This window comes from Bos javanicus, chromosome 21 (assembly GCF_032452875.1).
Source record: "Bos javanicus breed banteng chromosome 21, ARS-OSU_banteng_1.0, whole genome shotgun sequence".
In the NCBI taxonomy this organism is placed as follows: Eukaryota; Metazoa; Chordata; class Mammalia; order Artiodactyla; family Bovidae; genus Bos; species Bos javanicus.
Window position 1 is genome coordinate 34,449,075 of NC_083888.1, and position 27,435 is coordinate 34,476,509.

At 43.1% G+C, this 27,435-nt stretch overlaps 1 protein-coding gene across 6 annotated transcripts in view; it reads right to left on the minus strand.

Moving 5' to 3' along the window:
* Positions 1–6,811: 6,811 nt before the first annotated feature.
* The window catches only part of STXBP6 (syntaxin binding protein 6), a 279,081-nt gene continuing 258,457 nt past the window's right edge, over positions 6,812–27,435 (minus strand). For all 6 annotated transcript variants that reach the window (XM_061394898.1, XM_061394900.1, XM_061394896.1 and 3 more), the window contains 2 exons: positions 15,871–16,028; positions 6,812–9,892 (listed from right to left, as the gene is read on the minus strand). In XM_061394898.1, the coding sequence (XP_061250882.1) occupies positions 9,869–9,892; positions 15,871–16,028 (182 nt within the window). In that variant the 3' untranslated portion in view covers positions 6,812–9,868. The remainder of the gene's footprint in view (positions 9,893–15,870; positions 16,029–27,435) is intronic.

Sequence of the window (27,435 nt, forward strand, 5' to 3'; positions counted from 1 at the left end):
GAGTTAACTGCTCTCCCTCTGGTGGCAACGTCAGCCTCTCTGTGCCTCTCATTCACCCTCATTCTACCTCGGGGAGGAGGAACACCGAACAGGGACCTGAAGGAAGCCCAGGCAGGGTTGGGGGTGTAGACTGTGGTTTGTACCCCTTCCTCCTTGTGAGGTCTTCAAACTGTCTCATCTAACATAGCTGGTGAGTGGCAGGTACGTGAGGGCAGGTGTGTGTGTGTGTGGGTGTGGGTGTGTGTGGGTGTGTGGGTGTGTGTGTGTGTGTGTGTAGACAGGCCCACTTCCAGCTCTTTATCTTGCTTTTTCTGAAGGGAAAGTAAGGCCAGTGAAACGCCCCAAAGGGGAGTATAGAGGTGGTTGCCCCAGTCTCCCTTCGTTGGGATAATAATGCTGTTTCTAGCGAGTGGACCAGGGACAGGGAAGTCTGGCACGCTACAATCCAAGCGGTCGCAGTCAGACACAGCTGAGCGACTGAACAACAGCAGTGAGTGGAGCTGGAGTGTCCAGGCATCCCTGTGTCTGAAGGAACATCCTCAGATTGCATCCTGTAATCAGTATCCTGCCTTTCTAGAATAACTGTCGTTGTGCTCACATTGACTCATGAAATCCTAAGACCTGGACCATTTCTGTGGTCCTCTGTCTTACGCTAGGACACCCAGACACAGTAAGGACATGGACATGCCTCTAGCTCATCCTCGGCCCTGAACAGAGTGTGTTTCATTATTTTTATGAGTCTTCCCAGGTGGGTGGAGAGCAGTTTCTATATTGAGAGTTAGTATATATTTAGTTTCTGCACATTGAGAGGTACCTGTGATCCTCGGATGAACTGCATCCAGAGGCTTGACCAGGAGTGTGCTCTCCAGGTCCTGGAAATGCTCTCTGAGTCCTTTCCCTCATGGTTGCCTCTAAGCCTGGCTGTCCCCTTCCCTGAGCACTTTGGGACCATCTCTTCCTCCTGCCTTTGCTTCACCTCCCAGATGGCAAGCGGCCTCCAACTGTCTGTGGGGAATTTTTTTCCTTGGACGAGAGGGTAGAGGGGGTGATGGCACCGTCTAGTATGATAAGGATGGGCCCGTAGAAGAAACGGGGGTGAGATATAAAGGAATCCCTTCGATGCTGGGTGGGAACAGCTGAAAATCAAGGTTTCAGTAAGCAACCCACACTTCTTTAGCGTTTGGCACTTCCCAGTGCTCTTTTGAGGTCCACACATCCCATTGTACTTACCGAGACTCCGAGGCAGCCAGGGTGTAGATTATTTTCCTTTGAAACGTGAAAGACCAGACACAGAAAAATTATGTAATTTGCCTAAGGACAAAAAGCTAATGACAAAACTGGGAAGCTCTCTGCTAGGAGGGATTTTAAGAAGAAATATGCATGGCCTATAGTTTGTTAAAAAAAAATAATGCATAGTGCAATTTTTAGAAAACTAAAGTTTGGGATTTGGGGTGGGGCAGATCCACTGTTATTACTAGCCTGATCCTTCTTGTCTGGACAGTCCCTTACAAATGCTGGCTTTGCTTGGACATCATAAACAACAGCACCATGACAACAGTGGGGAAATGGAACGCTGACGTAGTTTTTCTGGGGCCTTCCTTCCTTCTTTTAGCTGAATGTCAAAAGATGTTTCCAGAAAAGAAATGCTGTACATATGTAGGCCAACCTTGAACTTCTTTTTAAAGAGTGGAATGAATTTCTGCTTAAAGGACACATCAGATAATCACCCAGACCATAAAATCACTCGTTTCCATTCCTGTAGTTGATGATGCAGACACTAAAGCCAATATCTCTCAGTCCGCTTTCTCGTGAATTTAGTCTTTTTGGAAATTTCCTCCGGAAAATGGTCACCCCTGGGTGCCTTTAGGCTAGAGGCCTCTCCTTTATCCCCAGGCTGGGGTACATGAAATGTCAAGGGATCTATGTCCATAGATCATAAAAATGACCAAAGATGCACAGAATGTCTGCCCCTGTGCCAACATGGATTTAAGAAAAACACATCCATTCTTCTAGCCAGCAGCGTGGTCTGACAGATGTCACCAGCCTGCAAGGTTTTCTGTTTTATTTTGGATCCATCACAGAGACTAGCTTATAGATGAGCTGACATACATGGAGCCTTATGTGCCAAGCACGGAGCTAAAGGCTTTACACTCGTTATTTCAATGAATCTTTATGATAACCTGTAGATAGCCACTCCCATTTTAAAGCTAAGAAAACAGACACAAAGAGAGTCAATAACTTGCCCAAGACCATCCACTGGTGAGCTGCTGCTGCTGCTACTGCTTCTAAGTCGCTTCAGTTGTGTCCGACTCTGTGAGACCCCATAGACGGCAGCCCACCAGGCTCCCCCGTCCCTGGGATTCTCCAGGCAAGAACACTGGAGTGGGTTGCCATTTTCTTCTCCAATGCATGAAAGTGAAAAGTGAAAGTGAAGTCGCTCAGTTGTGTCCAACTCTTAGCAATCACATGGACTGCAGCCCACCAGGCTCCTCTGTCCATGGAATTTTCCCCGAACTCAGGGCAGGACCACAGGGCAATGCTGCTCCCGGTACACCACCACAAGGGGGCGCCCTGCCCATGTCTTCTCCTGTTGAAGCCGTGTTTTACTTTTCCTCCCCCGGGGCGTCGGGTGGAACACAGCTCAACTGTCCTTTCCCACAGTTTCTTTCTGTCCAAATGAGGCTATTTCCATACTGTATCCGTCACTAACTCCAGGTCTGAAAAAAGCAAAACTCCTTGAAGGAAGCTGCTGTACCGTGAATAAACAAAGCATGTTTGATAGTAGGAACCAGATTCTCTTTGCTGGGGCAGTAAAAGAAAGGATTGGCTTAAAGAAAAGCTAACAGAAAGCTTCAGGTTTCAGTTACTGAGAATGTGGTCTTATAATTAAACAGAATTTGGTGCCCATGATCAGAGCATATAATAGAAATTTTCTTCAGAAATGGAATCATCCAAGCCGTGTTTTAGCTCTCAGGGTAAAGCTGAGGACTCATGGGCTCATTTTCTTTCTTTCTGTGTCATCTGACAAGAGTAGCAAAGGGATTGGGGTATGCTGTCACAGGACAAAGGATTCTGTTCAGTGTTGACAAGTGACCCGGGACTTGTAGGAAAAGTGATTCCTGTCCAGCCTCTGACACGTCTGGGTATGAGTGTGTGATAGCCCCATTGAAACAGGCATCTTTGAGAATGTGTTTCACAGAAACACCTCCACTCCGTCTGAGAGAATCCATAGCATTTAAAATGCCTGACAATGTGAGAGGGCAGAGACAGTACACCTCAGTGGTCACTTTAGAATCTGTCGGCTCTTCCTCGGTTCCTGTGGGAGGCAGCTTTGCCCCACCAGCCTACCTCCAGCAGTGCCCAGTGGGACACTGGCCATCAAAACAGCCCCCTGAAGGCCTGCAATGACTCATCAGCAGAAAGAAGAAAATGTGGCAGAAAACTTCAGGGCTCGGGCTGGGCAGGGGTCGGGGGTGGTGGTTTGGGAAGTTAAAATAGGACTCAGGAAATCCTGAGGCTCCAGATGAGGCTCAAGGGAGAAAATATAATGGGGGTCAAGGCAGAAGGTTACACTGTGGCAGTAATCGAGCTTAAATGCACGGTATGTTTAATTTCCTTGACAGCTTTAATTTGCTGGTTTAAATCTAGCAACTGTCTGGGGAAGCAAGGCACCCTACTCTCCCAGTCTGCTGGAGCCACTTTATTTTCTTTGCAAAAGACAAGATGCCTAGGAGCACCAAGAAGGCAAATTTGGGAATAAAATGTATACATTTTTGATAATCTCCCCAGGTAACTGTGACATGAAGCCTGGAGGGAGGAACTCCCCTACACGCCTATAAACTAGCACTGTAGTACAGGTTGCACCTTAAGAGGGGTTAGCTTAAAGCAGAATTTGAGAAGGTTTGGTAAGCAAGACGAAGGGCCAGGAATGGTGAGAGGGGTCATGTCTAAGCAGACATCAGTTGCATCAGACTGGCTCTGGCTGGACAAAGTTATTTTATGTGTACGGACACTTTCTGGATTTTCATAAAGAAACCAAAAGGAAATCCATCTTCTGTATGCTCTTGTTAAAAGACAGCTGTTAGCACACTCATGTTTAGAGAAATAAAGTAAGACTTACCTTGTGGGTGGGATGTGTTCGTTTTCGACATCTGTCTTTGTATTTCTCATGCTCTGATCATGGCCCACCTGGGGGACTTTCAAGTTTCACTGATCCCTGGAAATATTGACTCCTGCCAAGCTATGTCCAGATGGGCAAGAAGGGCTCACTAAGGGACTTCGGGGAACTGTAGCAGGGCAGCTCAGCTCTTTTTAAAAAACTTCTATTGGAGTATAGCTGATTCACAATGGTGTCTTCATTTTAGGTGTATAGCAAAGTGATTTAGTCACACACATATTCATTCTTTCTCAGATTCTGTTCTCATATAGTGTATCACAGAATATTGAGTAGAGTTCCCTGTGCCATACATGAGGTCCTTGTTGGTTATCTACCATATATATTGATAGTAGTATGTGTATGTTAATCCAAACCTCCGGATTTATCCCTCCCCTTTCCCACGTTTCCCCTTTAGTAACCATGTTTGTTTTTGATTTTTGTAAGTCTGGTTCAGTTTTGTTAATAAGCTCATTTGTATCATTTTTAAAGATTAGATTCCAAATGAGTGATACCATATAATATTTGTCTTTCTTTGTTGGACTTACTTCACTTAATATGGTAATCTCTAGGTCCATCCACGTTTCATTTCTGTAAATGGCCTTACTTTGTTCTCTTTTATGGCTGAGTAATATTCCATTGTTAGACTTCCCTGGTGGCTCAGATGGTAAAGCATCTGCGAAGGGGATGACAGAAGATGAGATGGTTGGATGGCATCACCAACTCAATGGACATAGGTTTGGGTAGACTCTGGCAGTTGGTGATGGACAGGGAGGCCTGGCATGCTGCGATTCATGGGTTGCAAAGAGTCAGACACGACTAAGTGACTGAACTGACAATGTGGGAGACCCAGGTTCAATCCCTGGGTTGGGAAAATCTCCTGGAGAAGGAAATGGCAACCCACTCTAGTATTCTTGCCTGGAAAATCCCATGGATGGGGGAACCTGGTAGGCTACAGTCCACAGAGTCACAAAGAGTTGGACACGACTAAGCGACTTCACTCACTCACTCGATATTCCATTGTACACATGTACCACATCTTCTTTATCCATCCCTCTGGTAATGGACATCTATCTAGGCTGCTCCCACATCTTGGCTATTGTGAAAGACGCCACAGTGAAAACTGGGCTGCATGATCGTTTCTAATGCCAGGTGTGTGCATACGTATGTGGATGTGCATACTTACGTTCCACTACCGCCCAGGTTTGCCCTGGGTGCCTCCAGGGGAAGAGGCACACCGAGTGAATGCCATCAGGAGATCATGTGGAGGCATTTGCACTCATTTGTTTCTGGTATGTTTCTCCTCCCTCTTCTCTCTGCCTCACCCTGCCCTCAATCTGTTTGCTTAGGCAGATGATGATTGATAAATCAACACAGTTGAACAATGCAAGGGTCAGCACCACTTCCCAAATAATAAAAAATCTGCCTATAACTTTACAGTGTGCCCATCACTTGACACACATGTGGTTGGTTAAATCTGGATTCAGTCAGTTGTGGATCTCGTAGTACTGTTGTTTAGTTGCTAAGTAGTGCCCAACTTAGTTGCTAAGTAGTGCCCAATTCTGTTGCAAGCCCGTAGCCCACCAGGCTCCTCTGTCCATGGCATTTCCCAGGCAAGAATACTGGAGTGTGTTGCCATTTCCTAGTCCAGGGGATCTTCCTGCCCCAGGGATCGAACCTGCATCTCCTGCATTGGCAGGTGGAATCTCTTACCACTGAGCCACTTGGGAAGCCCCTTGTAGTACTGTACTATGCAACTGTTTAAAAAAAAAAAAAAAAACCACATATATATGAACCTGGGCAACTCAAACCCATTATTCAAAGAACAACTGTCGTTTTTCCTAAGCGTGTTCTCATTGACAGCAAGGAGGAAAGGCATTATTGATTTTAAAAAGATACTTGTATTAATTCTCCCGTAAAATTTGAGTCAGTTGTGGTATAACTGCTAACAAAAATTATATTAAGAGTAAAGATCATCTTTACAAGTAAGTGGGTTTATAATTAGTTCACAAGAACAGTGCCTTTAAATACCTAATTATAACTTACAGCCAGGTCATTGTCTAGCCAGACTATCTCTCTATCCCTTTTTTCTCTCGAGAGTGGAGGTGGTAGCCGTTCTCTTCCACCTGCGGTTCTCCTAGGAAATATTTCAGTCCGCCTGCTGCACTGAGTGTCTATGCCAAACCAGCCGTCACCAAAGTCACGTCCCTTGAAAACAAATGGGGTGATGTCATAAGCTGCATTTGCTTTTGCATAAAAATAAACTGACATAATTTGATCAGGTCTTTCCAATTTAAAAGGACATGAAAATAGTCTGCTGAATGAGGCCACATGCGGTAATATGGACTTGAGCACATCACTAATATCAGCAGAAAGCATTTAATCTACTTAACTGCTTGCCCATGAGAAGAAATAAAAGACCTTAACTCTTACTGGATAGAAGCTTATTACGTAATTAGAGCTAGTTAGCTCTTTAGTCTTTTTTTACATTTCAAGTTCTCCCATTGGAATGACCAGAGGAAATGTTATCTGCATGCTAATCCCAGTTCTTAGTCTCCTGGAGGCATGCAAGATCTTCCCATGAGCATCAAAAATGCGATGATGCTTACCTATCTGGTAGTGTTTTAGAGATTTCCCAAATAACTGAGAGAAACGAACTTTCATCACAGTTAAAATATTTAATGACAAAATTAGAGTTCGCTGTAATAATGAATCACAGAGCAGGTGTGTTACTCATCTCTGAAAGGAACAAAAATTATGTGTGACATCTTAGAGAACTTCTGAAGAATTAGTAACTGTACAACAGACATCAGCAGTGTTTCAATTCTAAAAACTGAAAGCGAAACCTATCTTTAATATTGTTTATTGCGGGCATTCTGTATAAGTATTTTTACATAAATGCACAATTGTTAGCCACAAAAGTAGTATTAAGACAGATTTCACTGAAATTTTAAGTCTAACACATAATCTTTATTTTTTTTTTCAGAGCTTAGAAAAAGTTAACTACTGCTCTTGTTACATTTTACAAATACATTCGTTAATATGAAACATTAACCTGAATCACTACTTCCTGTACATAGGTATCTAACGGTACTAGGGAAGAATACTCCAGCTACATCCAGGAAGAAGTGAGAACACTGGGAAGACTCTCTTCTTTATTGGTTGTCAGTACAGTCTAAGAAATCCTTCACAGAAATGTATTTCCAAAACTCAGTGGTGAGGTGCAGAAACGAAACAAAGAAATTAAATGTCTTTTAGCAAGCCGCTGAATTGGTCCCAAATGAATTGGTACCACATAATGTGAGTCATTTTAGCAATTTCCTCTAGGTTAGATTGTATTAATACTTTGTATTGAAGCACCTTCTACAAAAGTATCCCAAAGAACCTCATGTGTGTCATCACAAGGCTTGCTTTTCTGCAAAGTCAGGAGGTCTAGAAGGGACTGGGGCCCTCTCTGCGGGTGGAGGCCTAGGCAGGACTTGGACACAGGGAGGTCAAGGGCATGACCACAGCCTGGAGGCAAATCAATGGAGGAAGCTAGTGATGGTGCAGATAGACTTTCTTCCAATCAGGATGTCTTCCAAAAGACTGAAGTTTAAAAGGATAAACAGAGAGTGAGCAAAGAGGGGAAGATGTGGACTACTTATGTTTATGAAGGATAACTCTCACAAGTTTACCAGAGAGGAAAAAAAAAAATCTCACATTTCACAGTATGCTTATGACCTCACCCTCTGCTACTTTAGAAGCAGCTTCACAAAAAATACTTGGCAACAAATTTTATTTTTGCGTTTGGCTGATTGTCAGGGGTTTGAGATTTACTCTTCTAATTATTTATATCAACTATCTATCTCTGAAGCTAGGATTCAATTTGGGAAGATGTATATGTGCGCCCACGCATGCTTTTACTAAATGGAGGTCTGCAAAGAAAACCTATTTGGTGTGATATTTTCAGCTTTTCTTAGAAATTATAAATGCTTCTAATAGTACTCACCAGATAATAAGTTCCTTGCTGCTTTTAAGTTTTAAGACACCAAAAGAAAAGTACAAAATATTATAGTAAACTTATATAGTTTACCCTATAAATTCTACAGAGAGTTTCCTTGAACTGGATCATCTCTCTAAGAGGATTCAGAAATTCTTCTCTGGCAAATCTCATCTCCCTTTTGACACATACTGACTAAGATCATTTCCCCCACCAATAGCCTGATTTTCTATCTCCCTGGGAAAGCTTTAGCAGGAGAATTTAAGCTATTTAAATCAGCATAAATAATCCCAAAGTCATCCTGTGCTGCTATGTAGAAGCTATAATACACATGGCCTCAGTCGGCTCAATAGGTAGGAAGGAATAGAAAGGGTCCTGATGATCCAGGCAGCTTAAAAATCAATGCATCACAGCGGGAGGCTGAGAATGTATCTGGGATGTGCAGCTTGCTTCCTTGTTTCAGAAAGACAAAGCACAGCTTTTATATTTAGCATTTTAACCCTCTAAGAAACTGAACTCTCAGATTGAAAATCTGGGTCCATGTTGAGTGATACAAAATCAGGGGCTGTAATGAACCAACTTCATTCATTCTGACTGCAATGTAAAGGCTTCAAGACTATACTGTTCTATGTCAGATGAGGCCAAGTTGCAATTGCCATGAAATGCAATTTGTCAAGAAGCTTGCACTTTCAAATTACATTAAATAAATAGCAGTAACAACATCAAAGCCTCCAAAAATCAGATATTGAGAACTGAAGGCCATTTCCTAAGGACATCATGAGGGTGTCTCTAAACAGGTATGTCTTTGTGAAAAGAAAAAAGACTTTAAATGTATTATCTTTTCACATTATCATTTACACAGAACTTTATCTGGACAAATCAATTCTTGATAAAAATCCAAGCTCTTTTCAAAACCCGCTACCATAATTTGGGACAATGACAAAGAAATGTTCATGAATTCACATTAGTTTTTAAATAGGCTTTTACTTAGGTCTTTAATCTCAATTTTTTATCATTCATACGGTAATTCTAAATAATCAGCCTGGAAACAAGTAGTGGAAGAATTTAAACTGTAGCTCAGAAAGTAGATTTCTATCTGTGATTATTTGTTTTTTTGAATGCTGGTGATGGCTCATGCAGAAAATTAGCACACAAAAAGCAAAATCAAAGACTGCTGTTTCTCCTGATAAATCCAATTGTTTTCCATAATACAGATTTATGTCTCAGGATATAGAATCTTAACCTTCAAATTAAGAGTAGCTAAGAGCCTGAGTGAAACCAACCTGCTTGACTTTTATTTCCAACCAGGAACAATAGCATCTGATGTCACATTAAAATGTCTTCCTGCTTAATATCAGGGAAAAAAAAATACAGCTTAGACCTAGCTCAATATATTATTTGGTCCAAATTTCATATTCAAACTACCAAAAAAAAAAACCCCAAAAAAAAACCCTTAAAAAAACACACACACACGAACACACGCATACACACAGTCAGAAAAAAATGAAGCTGATACTATGCAGCATTTCTTAGCAAGATTATTAGGGAAATGTATTAATATAAACACACCATCTTTTCTCTCATATTAACATCTGAAAAGGAAAAACAATCTAAATGTCCATATTTTGGTGGGGGTTGAGGGCTGGAGAAGCAAGCGGAGGTCCGGAGTTTCTTGTAAAAACTGCTGAACAAACTTCAGTTTCTCTTAAGAGGTCTCTGGGAGAGGCAGTTTCTCAACATTTGTGCTTCATGGCAAGCTAAGGAGAGAAAGGGACAAATGTGAGATGTTATCAGCAGTGGGGAGAGTTCACTGGTTGCTTCTTTCCCAAATCCACGCTGAGCAGCAGCACCAACATTTTATTTGCTGTGGCAGATCACCACTGCTGTTCACAGGGGTGCCAAGGAAACACGTAACACCCTACACAGCCCACCGAGCATTGTGCTTTTACTCCTCCCGCAGTGGGCTTGTTGGCGCAGGTGTCCAGGGCGGGTGGTGCTCTATGGTATTCCTTCCTGCCACTGAAGGAACAACCGGAAGAGGCAAAGGACAGGCAGAATGAGCGGCCCACCCTAGCATAGCAACAAAGGCGTCTGGGCTTCCAGGCTACTAGTTATCCAGGAAGACCTCTCTTCAGTTTTAAGTATTTACTGACATCTCAAAGTATTACAAATCACCAACTGTAGAGAAACAATCTGCAATAATCCACGTAATATCCTGGACGTTCAACCAGGTTCAAGGCACTTGACAATTAAGACTGCGTAACCAACCAGGACCGAACAATAGATCAAATTCAAACCTTGACTTGCTGCTCCCTCTGGTATGTGAAAAATGTGCTTCATTGAAATGTTAGATCTTTATAAATGGAAACACCAAATACCACTGTATCATTAAATAGTTTCCCAAGCCCAGCTGGAGCCCATGATGGTGTATTTAAGGAAATGTATGCAGGTACAAAACATAAAATTAAGTCTGACACTGCCTTCCTTAGCCAGATCCTTTCCAAGGAGCCGGTACACTGATGTGAAGCAGGAGGCAGGATAGAGGCTGAATTGTGATTCCTTGGGTGGCTACAGAGTTTGATATTAGGGATTGATCCCTGAGGTTGGAGCTGGACTGGAGGTAGTTACATTGTTAAATTAATCTCTACCTGGGGGCTTCCCTGGTGGCTCAGATGGTAAAGTGTCTGCCTGCAATGCGGGAGACCGACATTCGATCCCTGGATCGGGACAATCCCCTGGAGAAGGGAATGGCAACCCACTGCAGTATTTTTGCCTGGAGCATCCCATGGACAGAGGAGCCTGGTGAGCTACAGTCCATGGGATGGCAAAGAGTTGGACACTACTGAGCAACTAACCCACAGTCTCTACTTCAGCTCAGAGAGCTTCAGGTACCTGTGTCTGGTGAAGCCAGCCTAAGTGAAGCCCCTAGGGACCTTTTGCAGTGCTGATACCAACAGCACATCAACCACCAGTGTTTGTGAAGCCCTGAGTGTGTCCAGACCGCCGTGCTAAGTGTTGTGGGTTCTTGCCAAGAAGATGGCAGAGGCTCCTAACTCCTGACCTCCACGAGTTGATAGTCCAGGAAATATGGTGGGTAGAAATGGCAAACCCAGGACTCTTCCTCTGATCCGTCCCACTTCCCAGCCACCTTCCGAGCCCCTCCACTGTAAGGTGTCCACTTCTTGCTCTGTCTCTAGTTTTAATACATTATTTAGCAACGCAAATCATTCAAATCAACACAGAGCCGTTAAGTGTTGTGCATAATGAAAACCAACCATAAATATTTGATCAGAGCTACTGTCTTGCTGTTCACTGAGCTATTAACCTTCAGCTAATGGGCTTGTGCCAACTTACTCATCCATCCATCCTCAGCAGCGAGCGTGCTGCTACTCACACCAGCCCGGTTACCTCTCCCGTGCAGCTGGGGTTGGCGCTAAGGGGAGCCCCAGCCGGCTGGGGCGTGCTCAGTTTCACAGAAATACAGCTGGTTTGGACGTTTTGCTATGTGAGATATTTCTGCAGAAAGTGGCATCACTTCCATTCTACCTCATTTGGGTTTTTTTCTTTAATTTCCTGGGAGTTAGAAACTTTAGAATATGGAAGGCAGGTGCTTTCCATAAGCACAGATGTGTTTATGACCTTTAGCGCTAAAGTCACAAGCGCTCTGTCCCTCAGTTTCCCTCGGGTCTATGAACATGAAAAGTGAAGTTGCTCAGTCGTGTCCAGCTCTTTGCAGCCCCATGAACTATACAGTCCATGGGATTCTCCAGGCCAGGATACTGGAGTGGGTAGCCTTTCCCTTCTCCAGGGGATCTTTCCAACCTGGGGATCGAACCCAGGTCTCCCGTGTTGCAGGAGAATTCTTTACCAGCTGAGCCACAAGGGAAGCCCGTGTCTATAAATATCTCCAACTCAAATGCTTATGAATTAATGTAGAGAGTAAGTTAAAAATTTCCTTTTGCTATATTCTGTTTTCTTGTCTCATGGAAAGCTTTCTCTTTCAAAGCTGTGTAAATGACTCCATCTAAATAATAATGATAATAGTAATAATAGTAGAAAATATTGTTACTCATAAAGTCAAAGTGTTAGTCCCTCAGTCATGTCCAACTCTTTGCAATCCCATGAACTGTAGCCCACCAGGCTCCTCTGTCCATGGGATTCTCCAGGCAAGAATACTGGAATGGGTAGCCATTCCCTTCTCCTGGGGATTGAACCCGGATGTCCTGTATTGCAGGCAGATTCTTTACCACCTGAGCCCCCAGGGAAGCCCATACAGGGGGATTCTTTAAGAGGCCTAGACTCTTGAGGTCCCTTCTGGCTCAGATGCGCAGGGAGCAGATGACTGGAGTAGGGACAGAGGCATCATTCCCTGCCAGGGAGGGAAATGCCACTCGCTCCCCCACAAATGTGGGCTTGTGCAGAACAGGGCAGATCACTGTTCTTTTCTGCGGGAAATGTCATCTGAGGATGCCTAGGTGTGGGTACCGCTCTCGCCTGCTGACTCACCAGCCGAGGCGGGCATCAAAGCCCTGCACACACTGCACCGCTGTGCTTTTTGAAGTGGCAGAGAGTGACCAGGCCTGCTTTGTGGCTGAGCTGGACTTTCCTAAAGTCTGAGGCTGCGCCAAGCTCATAGCTCAGGAAGGAACCACACTTCCCCAAGCCAGGCTGAACAGAGCTGGGGGAAGAGAGGGGTGCAGAAGCATTTCCATCATCTCTACAGGAGACGAACACCCACGTATCTTGATGGCAGGGTCCTGCAAAAGTGATCCACGGTCTAATGTACCTGGGTAAGCCGAAAAAGCCAGAGATGCTCTTCTATTGCAATCCGTCCAGAAAGCGTGCCCTCCTCTCCAGCCAAGGTGGCATGTCCTTGTTCAATCAGGGAGCCCAGAGGAATGCTCACCCAGAACTGCCTTTCTTGTCAGGGCTCTGACATGAGCACTGTGTCCTGACTTCTAAACACAGCCTATCCTTTCTGAGTCAACACAGCCATGTTTGGGGTGGTGGAAGGCCTGGGTTCCACCTCTGAACTCTCCTCACCAGCAGGCCTGGAGGAGCCTCGGCCAGCAAAATGACATCTTCATGGTCAGCCTACGCCATGGGACAAATCAGGAGTCCTAGTCCCTGGAAAATAGCCACACCTTATCTAAAGAGGTCAACCTCCTCGTTAGGAATACTGCCAATGCCGGTGATTCATCAGCACACATCCCCAGTTTTAGAAAACTGCAAGTCTGGTTATCATAGTGTCTCTCAACACTCCCTCAAGCACACTGACAGACACCAGCAGTGCCCCCACCCTTACGCCACTCACAGAAGGGGAAACCACTCACAGTAAGTGGAGACTGCCCCCCTCCTGCGCCTTCTCCACGGAAGCAGGTAACTAGCTGGCGCAGTCCTCCCAGTGGTCAAAGCCAGAGACCCATGTGCCTTTGGTGGTCTAATCAGTTTCTGTCCGACAGGTCCCCTTCTTAAGGGCTGCTCTGTGTTTAGAAAGTGTTGGCATTCAGCAGGAGGCCCTCCCACCCCACACTGGAAGGCACAGATCTTCACCATTGGTCCCTCCCCATCCCTGTGCTGGGGTCCTCAGTCACATTTCTCCAACCCCCCCAACAGTGCTCACCATGCGACAATGGATTAGAGCAGGCTCAGCAGAAACCATTTCTTATGGAAACAATTATAATTAATGTCAATTAAGATGTATATGCACCAGGTACTGTGCTAACCGATTTATAGGTTTGAATGCATTCAATTCTCTCAACACTTTAGGAGAAAGCACTATTATTAGGTAGCAGTCCTTACTGATGAGGAAACAGGGGCTTAAAGAAATTAAGTCCCTGCCCAAGGCCACTGAGGTGGTAAACAGCAGATGTTAACCACATACCATACTGCCTTCCCAACCAACCACCTAGCTCACTCGGCCACAGTATCAGGGAAACCCAGTGAACAGGGCCAAGATTTCTGGCCGTCTGCTTAGGTTATCCAACCCCAGGTCTGCATGACGTTCTCTGAGGTTGGTACTGACACGGATGACCTCCAGGTATTCTCTACTCTGCGTTAGGAAGAGCGATTTCACAGACTTCCTTGGTAACCTGGTTCATTGTCTAATCAGTAACCTTAACTCTTGTTTTAGCAGAATGTTGTCAGTGCACTGTTGAGTGTTCTTTTCTGTAGGACAAGACGAGAGAAGTGCTACAATGTCACCCCCTTCCCACAGTTGAAGACAATTAAAAATAATTCCCTTTAGCCTTGAAATCAACACTGTTTACGTGTTCCCAGACCTTCACTGCCCTTCCCTCCCTTAAATCACTACAGTTGCTGTTGCTATAAATGCAGTTGGGTGGGAAATTCTAGCTTCTCCACTCCATCATTTTCTCTATTATGAAGGCTGCAGAAGGGGGGAAGGGAACCATAATTCTGAGCTTGTTCCCTCTGTGACAGCCGTGGCAAACCAGGCTCTGGCCCCCAGCAGGGCTGCAGCACAGTATGACGCTGTCGTGACACCACAAGACGGGTCTGTGCGAAGGGGCTGCAAGGGAAGGCGAGATGAAGCCACATGGATCTGGATCCACAGTGGGGCCTGGGCTTAAGCTTTGGGAAGGGGCCAGCCCAGCTCAGCTGGGGAGACAGTTCCTGTTACTTTCAGGTTGTCCATTTCTGTTTTCTCAGCAAAAGTGGGCTTTTCCTTTGAAGCAAATTCATTTTTTTCTTCCCCTAAAGGTCACCTGAAAATCCTATCTTGAAAGGCCAGATCATGTCTCTGACACGCTAACCATTATCAGCAGACGTTTCTGGAAACCTAAATTCAAATCACCAGCCAGAAAAGAACTGCCCTTTGATCCAAAGCACAAGAACAGTTATAAATCCTCTTTATCACCTGACCAACAGGGCCTCTCTTTCCCGTCGTTTGTGACTGCCTTAGATAGCTGGCTGCCAATAACAACTTCCCTTTCTGAAAGGTGCATCATCTCCAGTGCGTGTGTGAATGTGCATACCTGGGGTGTGTGGGAAAGGCCATTCTCTGCACCCAGAGGCAGGTGGAAATTTTGCAGGCAGCTCTGTATCAGCCTTAGAGGTCCAAGGCCTCTCTGCAGGGGACACCAGCCCTGAGGTGCCCTGGGACCAGAGTTTGCTTTTTATATGGTAAAGAGATAAGAACACAGGATGCTAGGCTCATAACCAGAAAGGAACAGCGTGGAAAAGTAAGCACAAGAGCCCACAGTCCTCTTTCAAGCCCTGGCCAACAGAGGAGGGATATTCTGAGACCTGCCACCCCCCAACCCCCACCTACATCCTGTTCCCTGAAACTAGAGCCTTAAACTTCTGGGTAGAACCTAAAGATGGTCCACAATTCCCAAAGATATGGGGTCAGAGTCAGGGACGAAGCCAGCAGAAAGGAGATAACCAAATACGTAAAAGAAGAACTCTTCTACTGCACACACAACTTATGAAGTAGCAGAAGGAAATTGTACACAGGGGCGAAAAAAGGCTCGATTTTGTACCTCATCATGGCAAACATTGGAGAAGGAAATGGCAACCCACTCCAGTATTCTCACCTCGAGAATCCCAGGGACATAGGAGCCTGGTGGGCTGCCGTCTATGGGGTCGCACAGAGTCGGACATGCCTGAAGTGACTTAGCAGCAGCAGCATGGCAAACATACTGATAGAAAGTTTTGGGCCCCGAAGCTCCCTGACCACCCAGAGCTGAGTGCTCCGCTGTGCGGAGAGACCCACCTTGTGTGCAGTTTCTGCAAACTGCTGGGCGCTGTTCTTCAAGTCCTCCGTCTTCTCTTCCGCACGGCCTAACCGCTCCCCACGCTCGTTCAAGGCCTGGCTCGCTTTCTGTACGGCGCTGGTCACGCTGTCAGCCGCTGAATGGAGGATGCTGTTTCCTGAAAGAGGACAGCAAAAGCATCAGAAACGAACTTGGCTGACCTGTGATGACAGTATCCCTTCCGCGGGTGCTGCTAAGTCACTTCAGTCATGTCCTACTCTTTGCACCCCCCCCATGTGTAGCCCGCCAGGCTCCTCTGTCCATGGGATTCTCCAGGCAAGAATGCTGGAGTGGGTTGCCATGCTCTCCTCCAGGGGATCTTCCCGACCCAGGGATTGAACCCAAGTCTCTTCTGTCTCCTGCATTGGCAGGCAGGTTCTTTACCACTAGCGCCGCCTGGGAAGCAAGCAAGGTGGGTCAGACTCTGGAAAGGCTTGGAGGGTCTATGAAATGAATTGGCTCGCCTTCTGACTCGGTCTGACCGATGCACTTGGAGGAAGAATACCCACTGCCTGCAGGACCTGGGCAAGTGCTGAGGGCTTCTCTGCACGCTGATGCTGACAGCACTCTTTTCCATTCTGTTCTGTCTGGTGGGGCTCAGAAGGATGGGGTCCATCTGGATTTAGGAACTGATGGAAATCCTAACAAGTTCAGAGAGTGGGGCAAGTTCAGTGAGAACTATCTAGATCGTATGAGCATTTCCTCTTGAGCTGCGTTTAAGTGAATCACTACAGGAAAACTGGGGATCCTGAATGTCCCTAGATATGATGCTCTGTATTCCTTTCAACTCTTCCCTTCCATTCTACCCCTTCCTCCCTAAATGTATGGCCCCATGCAAGAAGCTGTGGGTCAGAGTTCACAGGAGGTATGTCAGTTCTCAACCTTGAATCCCGAGCCATGGCCTGGTTGGTTGGTTGGTCCTCTTTGCCTCTAATCTTAAGTATATGAAATACGTGGCCTCAGCCCTGCGCAGAGCCCGCAGGTAGAAAACTGAGGGCAACCTGTCCTGGAAGGGACTTAGCACTCCCAGACTCATGAGTGATGACACCGAGAAAGTTGAAAACATCATCACATTTCAGATGGTTATGCATCCCTGACATCCCACGTGTCAGGACTAGAAAAGAGAATTCAGCAGTGAAGAACTGGCAGATGCGTAACCCACTGAGACCTAGCAACTTGCAAAATTACAACCAAAGGAGATTTATAGCTGTATTTTGTTAACACCGAGTGGAAGATATTTAAATGGCACTTTATATAATAGCTTTATGTCTTTGAATAAGTTTATTACATCATTTAACTTTGTATCTGGGATGGATACATTGAGCCACAGACAGCTTTTAATAGAAATGTAATTTCCATGGGTCTCAACTGCAAAGGCTTCCTAATTTCTCCTCTGTGGGAACAGCCTGTGGTTTGTGGAAAAGGATCTCAGGCAAAGAAAGTGCCTGGCCTTGAGGAAGCACTTTGTAAATTGTTTTCCATTTTTCTTCTTTAGGGGTGAATTTCAAGGGCTTCCACCATGCACTAAGGGGAGGAGAATGGAGTTAACTTACTGCTACTCAGATGCATCACCCACCACAGGAGCCAAGATACGTCAGCACAGATTAGTAGGGACCAGAAGAGATGTGGCTCTGGAGAAACTGATTAAATACTGGGTTGGAATGGAAGGCTGAGGTCTTCAGAACAGATTTAAGAGGAGAAATCTGGTTTCCCTTTGCTTTCATATCCTGGTTATGATTATAGCCCTGGGCTTCCCTGGTGGCTCAGATGGTAATGCCTGCAACTGCATGAGACCTGGGTTCGATTCCTGGGCCAGCAGATCCCCTGGAGAAGGGAATGGCAACCCACTCCAGTATTCTTGTCTGGAGAACTCCACGGACAGAGAAGCCTGGCAGGCTATAGTCATGCGGTCACAAAGAGTCAGACAGAATTGAGTGACTAACACTTTCACCACTGCTTGATAGCTGAATAGTATTTTGCAATCAGAACGCATCTTTACGAATATTATCTCATTTGATTGTCACAAAAATTTTACTGAGAAGGCTGAGGCTAGGTGAGGTCCGGTGACTTCCATGAGATCAAATCACTAGGGAAGTGACATAACAAGCCCTAGAACCTGGTTTCCCAATGACTTTTCCTTATTCTCTACCTTCCTCTTTGCAGGTATGGCATCAGTCACAGAAAACCATCACTATGACAGAGTTGTGAGCAGACCAGCATAGACAGGTTGTGACAAGTTATTTCCCAAAGTAACACTTGACTGTTTCTGTCATAAAGATATTCTTTTTGGTAAATGAAGAGTTATCACCTAAGCCGCATTGCAAGCCAGGTGCTCCCTAGCAAGAACAGGCCAAAGAGATGGAATGAGAAGATGGAAAAAGAACTGAAGGTGCAGAGGCGTGGGGAAGGGGGCACAAGAAACTCTCCTTCCCTTCCTTCTTCCTTCTGCATGCCCACAGCTCAGCAACCAGAAGCTAGAGCAAAGATGGGGTGGGGCATAGCCAGGAACAGCTGCATTAAACCAAAGGGACTTTTAGAATTAGCTACCAAAAATTTGGTAGGGGGCTTCCCTGGTGGCTCGGATGGTAAAGAATCTGCTTGTAATTCAGGAGACCCAGGTTCAATCCCTGGATTGGGAAAATCCCCTGGAGAATGGAATGGCAACCCACTCCAGTATTCTTGCCTGGAGAGTTCCATGGACATAGGAGCCTGACGGGCTACAGTCCATGGGGTCGCAAAGAGTTGGACACAACTGAGTGAATAACACTAGGCACCAAAAATTTAAGAGGGCATATAACCATATTGGATAGTTTTTTCCCATCAAACTGACCCTCGTGATGCCCTCAAAGTTAGACTCTTCTTGAATGAGTCTGCTCTGCATAAGCCATAGTGCTTTCCTGTCACGACTTCCTTAACTTTGTACAAGATATTGGGTCAACACTGCACCCAGTTTTATATGATACTGTTTAACCAGCAAGTTTTATAACTAAAAGAGAGCCAAATGCTGTCTTTATTATTCAGTGATGACACTGCTGACCACTATCAATAAATAAATCGACATTCAGTTATTTTCAGCCACAGGATGGATTTGAAAAGTCTCATCACCCCAGCTGAATGTCCTCTCCTGGCTTCAATTCTACCTGTATTCCAGGCTTGGTGAAGTCCCATCGCCTTTCTCTAGCTTCAAGTCAATTCCACTCTCAACTTTCTAAGAACTGTCTCTAACCTCCTTAGGTGACTGGTCAAGTACAGACATGGGCAATTCTTCCACCTCATTTCTTCACCTGTAGATGCAGTGGCTTCCAGGCTAGATTATCAGTTCCCCCAGGGCGCCCTTTGACCCTGCTGATCATACCCTACATCTTGAATCTTCTTCCTCCAGGTGTCCTGAATCTTCAGTCTTCCTCCTCCTGCTCTCTTACTCTTCCCTCTGAGGACTTGCAAATGCTATAACCCCAGGGTTCTGTCCTTGGCCCTCTTCTCTTTCTCTTTCTGCAGACTCTCCCTGGGACAAGTTTACTCAGCTCACAGCTTCAATGACCAAATTTCTGTGCTGTTTCTTTTCTCCTAGGTTGTGCTGCTGAGACTCCAGATCCACGTTTTCTTACCAGGCAACTCCAGGTGCGTCACCCAAAGTCGTCTTGAATTTTGTTGTCTACACCTGACCCCATTATCACACCTGTTTTCCCTTTGGGGTCCCCTGCTCAGTCAGTAACCCCGCTATTCTGCCCAGTGTACTCCTCAAATCCGAAATCTGGGAGTTGAGTCCGGATTTCTCCTTTGCTTTTACCACACACAGCGAAAGGCCATTTGCTGTCCAGCTTGCTACTCTCAGCCCTCTCTGCTATCTTCCTTATCTTTGCATATTGATCCAGTCCCTCTCGCCTTTGGAATTACAGCAACAGCCTTCTCTCCTTAGGTAACCCCACACCTTTTCTGATCCATCTTCCACACATTTCTACTGAAATTTTTAAAAAGGCAAATTTGTTACCATCTTCTCACTGATTCCAAGATAAAAATGAGACCTCTGCCCTGCTGATCTCTTTCAGCTCATCTCTTAGAATCTCATTCATTTTTTCTCCTATCTAGCAATCCCCAATCCCATGCCTTGCCAAGTTACCTAAATTTTCACAGATGTATCATGCATCTTTTACCTGTATGCTTTTGTGCTTACTGCTTCCGCTGCTTCTCATCTTAGCCTTCCCACTTACTTCTGTGTGCTTCAATACACTTCAGAGCTCTTTCCTAGGAAAGCTTGTCATGTCCAGCCCACTCTAAATCATTGTTGCCCCCAAAATACACATTATAAGACTTTGTCTATTTCAAATGGCGCATTTATTATAATGCATGTAATTGCTGGGTATCTACTGTGAGCTCCTTGAAGCAGGGGCCTTTCTCACTTCTGTATTCACAGAATATAGGAGACACTCAAAAATGTTGGCTGACTTACAGCAGGAAAAATATATCACCCTTCTAATGATTTCTCCATGGCTTAGCAGAAGCTTGGACACATGATTGATGCTGTTACATGATCTAACTAGGTCCTAAAATCCTAAACTTGCCAAATGACTAAGGATTTAGTCTGTGTCTAATACAGCCAACTATCTCATCTAGAGGTGGTGTCAAGAGTTCAGTGAATTAAGTCAACAACAAAATGCAAAAAGGGGAATGCTTCTGCTATAGTTTATATAAAAAAATATGTTGTTACCAGCTTTAAAATAAACAACTATAAGGTATAAAAATAGCAATAGCTTTTAAATCCAATGCAAAAGTAACAGTTGACTGAATACTTACTATGCTCTATGCACTTACTAAAATCTGTTCCTCACAACAACCTTACATGACGGCACATTATTGATCCTATTTTTATAGATGGGAGCACCAATGGACAGAGAGAGGGTGAGCAATGCACCAAGGATCACACAGTAAGTGAGGACAGAGCTAAGTTTTCACCCAGGAAGCCCAGCTCCAGAGCCAGTTCTCTGACTTACTGGTACACTGGCTCTCCATGGGAACGTTCTTGTATCTGAGGTTAGTAATACAGTCTGCATTAACTGTATGGAATGGAGACTTCAGTGGAGCAGTTCCTAAAGCATTTCTTAAATCCACAATACAAAAGAAAACATCTTATTATTACAAGCTAAAAAAACAAACTTACTACAGAAAATTTAGAATACATATTACTATAAAAAGGCAATAAAACTGTGTAATATTCAGTTCCTTAGAGATAACCACATTTACATTTATGGGACATTTTGTTCTGGTAATTTTTCTGTATATATTTTTCTAAACCAGGGTTGAGACCATACTGTATTTAGTACTATATCCTACTGTGGATACTTTCCCATGTCATAAAAAATTCTTTGAAAATACTATTTGTAATGGCTACCTCACACTGCTGTAATTTATTCAACTGTTTCTCTTTTTGATAGCGAGTATCTACAGTTAGAACTGGACATGGAACAACAGACTGGTTCCAAATAGGAAAAGGAGTTCGTCAAGGCTGTATATTGTCACCCTGTTTATTTAACTTATATGCAGAGTACATCATGAGAAACGCTAGACTGGAAGAAACACAAGCTGGAATCAAGATTGCCAGGAGAAATATCAAAAACCTCAGATATGCAGATGACGCCACCCTTATGGCAGAAAGTGAAGAGGAACTAAAAAGCCTCTTGATGAAAGTGAAAGTGGAGAGTGAAAAAGTTGGCTTAAAGCTCAACATTCAGAAAATGAAGATCATGGCATCCAGTCCCATCACTTCATGGGAAATAGATGGGGAAACAGTGGAAACAGTGTCAGACTTTACTTTTCTGGGCTCCAAAATCACTGCAGGTGGTGACTGCAGCCATGAAATTAAAAGACGCTTACTCCTTGGAAGGAAGGTTATGACCAACCTAGATAGCATATTGAAAAGCAGAGACATTACTTTGCCAACAAAGGTCCGTCTAGTCAAGGCTATGGTTTTTCCTGTGGTCATGTATGGATGTGAGAGTTGGACTGTGAAGAAGGCTAAGCACTGAAGAATTGATGCTTTTGAACTGTGGTGTTGGAGAAGACTCTTGAGAGTCCCTTGGACTACAAGGAGATCCAACCAGTCCATTCTGAAAGAGATCAGCCCTGGGATTTCTTTGGAAGGAATGATGCTAAAGCTGAAACTCCAGTACTTTGGCCACCTCATGCGAAGAGTTGACTCACTGGAAAAGACTCTGATGCTGGGAGGGATTGGGGGCAGGAGGAGAAGGGGACGACAGAGGATGAGATGGCTGGATGGCATCACTGACTCGATGGACATGAGTCTGAGTGAACTCCGGGAGTTGGTGATAGACAGGGAGGCCTGGCGTGCTGCGATTCATGGGGTCGCAAAGAGTCGGACACGACTGAGCGACTGAACTGAACTGAACGTGTCCAAAAGTGTTTGCTCTTTCTTTCCTTCCCTCCTCATGTATTTATTCATGTTTCACATGCGCACTATTATATTTCAGCTTCGCTGTACAGGGCAGTGTGCTCATCATCGGAAGTTTACTTTGCTTCTGTCACCAGAAAGATGAACCCCTTTATCCATTTCATCGTCCTCACTGGTAACCACCACTCTGTTCTTTGTGTTTGTTTTCATTTTGTTTGGTTGGTTTGTTCATTTTTTTTTTTAATTTAACTCAAATATTCCACATAGGAATGAAATTATATTGCATCTGTATTTCTCTGACTTATTTCACTTAGTGTAATACCTCCAAGGTCCATCTGTGTTGTCACAAATGGCAAGATTTCATTTTTTTATAGCTGAGTTCCATTGTCTACACATACACACACCCCATATCTTTTTCATCCATTTATTTACCATATCCTGGCTTTTATAAATAATTCTGAAATGAACATAGGAGTGCATATATTTTTTTGAATTAGTGTTTTCATATTCTTCAGATAAGTAGCCAGAAATGGAATAGCTGGATATGGTGGTTTATTCTAAATTTTGAGAATTCTCCATATTGTTTTCCATAGTGACTACACCAATTTACATACAACAACAATGCATAAAGGGCTCCTTTTCTCCACACCTCTAACACTTACTTCTCACCTCTTTGAAAATAACCATTCTAATGGGGATGAGATATCTTACTGTGATTTTTTTTTCTTTTTTTTAAAATTTTATTTTATTTAACTTTACAATATTGTAATGGTTTTGCCATATATCAAAATGAATCTGCCACAGGTATACATGTGTTCCCCATCCTGAACCCTCCTCCCTCCTCCCTCCCCATACCATCCCTCTGGGTCGTCCCAGTGCACCAGCCCCAAGCATCCAGTATCGTGCATCGAACCTGGACTGGCGACTCATTTCATATATGATATTATACATGTTTCAATGCCATTCTCCCAAATCATCGATTAAAATTTTCCTAAATAACTAGTAGAATTAAGAAAAACAAGCCCATTTACTACTTACCATTGCGACAGATAGAATAAAATACCTCAGAATAAGGTTAACAAAGGCAGTAAAAGATCTAGACGTTGAAAACTGTAAGACCCTTTCGAAAGAAAATGAAGACACAAAGACAAGGAAAGATACTCCATGCTCAGGGACTGGAAGAATTACACTGTTGAAAAAGCCTTTACCTAGAGGAATTTACAGGTTAAGTGCAATCCCAATGGCATTTTTTGCACAAACAGAACAAAAAAATTTCTAAAGTTTGGAACCACAAAAGACCCCAGATGGCCAAAGAAATTCTAAAAACAAAGAACAAAGCTGGGGGTATCCCAGTCCCCAATTTAAAATTATACTGCAAAGCTATAGTAATTGAAACAGTGTGGTATTGGTAGGAAAACACTCATACAGATCATTGGAAGGAAACTGAGAGCCCAGAAACAAATCCATACATACATGAACAACTTATTATACAACAAAGAACAAGAAACAGAGAAATGACAGTCTCTTCATATAAATGGTGCTGGGAAGACTAGAGAGCCACATGCAAAAAACTGAAACTAGGCCACTATATTATACCATAAACAAAAATCAACTCAAAATGGATTAAAGACTTGAATGTAAGACCTGAAACATAAAACACCTAGAAGAAAACACAGCATGTTCTTTAACATCCGTCTTAGCAATATCTTTTTGGATATGTCTCCTCAGGCAAAGGAAACAAAAGCAAAATAAAATGGGACTACATCAAACCAAAAAGCTTCTGCACAGCAAAGGAAATAAAAAAAAAACCCACAAAGATAATTTACTGAATGGAAAAGATGTTTGCAAATCACATATCTGATAAGGGGTTAATACAGAAAATATGTAAAGAACTCATATAACTTGATAATGATAAAAAAACAAACATTCTGATTTAAAAATGAGCTGAACTCCTGATGTTGGCCAACTGGCGTCCGGCTCAGCCACTGAAAAACAGACAAGTCAGAGGTTTCCCCAAATAAGAAGGCCCCGGGGCGGTGTCCAGGGGACAGCCTTTGGGCCTCCCTTTAGCTTAGCACAAGTCCACTTGGTCAACTGGCCCCTCGCTGCTTTGCGTTTGGCCTTCTAGACCCTTCGTCTCTCACCTGACGTACTTACTACTAAAATGTGAAAACCTAGACCAATTGTCATGATTGACAGATTTGCTGTGACTGGTGCTTTGCTTATGATGGTAGCCTTTCTGTGACAGAGAATATAAGAACCTTGATTTTGCTCACAGAATGTGGGGTAATGAGCACTCACAATGGTTCAGTAAAATGCTATTTTTAAAATATAGGAAGGTAGGATGATTGAGTGCAAATCTATATACGAGGGTAGATTGAACTATGTGATATAAATCAGGTAAAATAGTCTCGATCCTATGTAATGTAAATCAGATAAATGTTTGTGATTCCAAGATGGTATAATAAAAACTTTAAATTCTTATATATTTGTAGCAATGGTATCTTAATTACGCTATGATTTAGTGACTTTTGAACTATAGCAATGTAAATGAATTACCTATAAAAATTGTTATAGTTGTAATACAGAGTATATTTCCATTCAAATAATATATCATAACTTAATAAATATTGTATTTTAGATACATTCTCTAATAAAATCTGGAATTCTAAAAAAAAAAAAATAAAATAAAAATGAGCAGAAGTTCTGAATAGACATTTTCCCAAAGAAGACATACAGATGGCCAGCAGGCACATGAAAAGATGTTCAGTATCACTAATTATTTGGAAAGTTTTATTTTTTAAGATAAGGCTACAGTTACTTTCTTGCATTTACATACACACACACAACCTTTGTTCATATCTGATAATTCCTAGAGATTAAACTGCTGGTTTAAAGGACATACATGTTTTTTGAGGATCTTGTTGCATGCTGAAAACTGCTTCCCTGAAAGACTCACGCAGGGTTGAAAACTATTCATTTGAGTGCGTGCTATATTGAGTGCATGCTATATGCATGCACTGTTATTATGTTGACAAATTGGCAGAATGCCTTTCAGGGAGTGATTTACATTTTCTGATCTTACGTTTCCTCATCTATAACATCTACCTCATGTGGCAGTTGTGGAAATGAAGATGCATACAAAGTACCTCCAGGTGCTCAATGGATGTTTGTCCCTCTACCTCCATAAGACCACATTTGCTCCCTAGAACTTTGGAAAAATTGCACAATCCCACCCATTTGTTTGCATGTCTCCTTCTCTGTTATCTTGGGGCTAAGTGTCTTGAGTCTCCTAGGAGACACTTGGATCTTTGTATACTTGCAGTGTGCAGCTAAGTGTGCTGATGAGAGCAAGTTGAACACATGCTCATTAAATCAAGGTGTGCATTGAAAAGAAGGATGCTTAACTCGAAAGTTGGGGCCCATGATATTGTGCTGAGTTAAATCTGGAAATAAAACAGTCTCCTGAGGCAGATAGAACAGTAATTCTCTCTAAATAGGCAGGAAGCATATTAATACCCAAATTTATGCAAGCAGTCTGAGAGAAGGCTGTCAGCCTCTGCAAATAATGTCAGCTACTGTTTGACTTATACTCTGAGAATAGAGCATAGACCAGTCTTCACTGATGTTGCATTCACATCAGTTCCACTCAATACGTGCTTTAAAAAAATATTATGCTGCCATCTTTTATGTTAAGTGACTGAGAAGACTTTACTCAGAAAGCAACTTGAGATAAAGTGCTAACATTGTATTCAGTTACTATTTGAACACAATTAAAAGACACTTATACGTATAGGAAAATGAGGGGAAAAAAAATATGCTATATTGAAAAGCAACAACAGAAGAGAAAGGAGAGGAGGAAAGTTTTTTTTAAAGCACAGAGACCACACTGACAACTATAATTTCTTTATATCATCCTAGACTTCAGGTTGTATCTTGGTAATCAAAACTCTTAATTCTACAGCTAGTAAAGAGGCAATTTAAGTAGAATTTTCATCAGCTACTTCCTACATCAAATACATATGTAGATATTTGAAATATAAAATGCTCATCCTATTTGGAGAAAACAGGAAAATCATCTCAAAAATAAATGATTGATAAACCTATGGCAATCTATACTCAGAGTTGAGGAAACATGGTTGTCCCAGGACACTCTTTTAAGACTGAAATCTGATAATAGTTTTGCATGGACTACTTGTATTCTATAATCAATCTAACCACTGGAGAATAACTGTACAATAAAGCCCCATTTATCCAAGCTAACTGAAAGGAGAACTAATTGTGAAAAAAAAAATGGATTTGGGTTTTAATAAGATAAAATACTGGCAGGGAGATCAAGTATATGAAACTGTTAATAGGCCAGGAACATTAATAACCTTCATAGTGTACCATCAAAGTATCCAACAATAATTTATTCCTTGAGTAAACAGTCCTTCTAGTCTATTCTTGTCTACAGTATTAAATTTTTTAACCAAATATTTTTAAGGTTCACTTAAGTCTGGTCCAGTATTAGTGACATTCAAATTAATTTTTTTAGATACCAATCTATGGGATTCATCGGATGCTTTTTCTTTCCAGTTTTTACTTCCAATCTTCATTGCTCAGCATCTCTACCATGAGAACTCTATCTTTTACCATATAAACAAAAGACAAGAAAAGTCATATGGAAGCTTGGTTCCCGGATGGCAGGGTTCCTTCTCAGTGCTAAAGTTGTTCTGAACCATGTACATACCATTCTGCTTCCTGAGATGCGTAGGAACCTCAATTTCCATAATTCACTGGTATTTCCAAGGAGGTTTGGCTGACTGTGACTTGTATTAAACATTTTATAAATGAACAGCAATTTAAATAATAATGATATTAACATCTGCAGAGTGGTTAAATGCAAAGTCCTACCTAGCTGGTTCTTAATTCACAGACTCCATTAATTACCTGAGAGCTCGGGTAAATTACCAAGTTCCCAAGTTCTTTCTACAGTACACTGACTGATCAGTATTAATCGCGTAGCTGCATCTCAATGTTGAACAGCCTCTAGGATCCCCCTCTGAGATGGGAGATTCTTCCAAACTGTTAAATTTCATTCATACTTGTGTGGTATTAGTGACTCATCAGATAAATC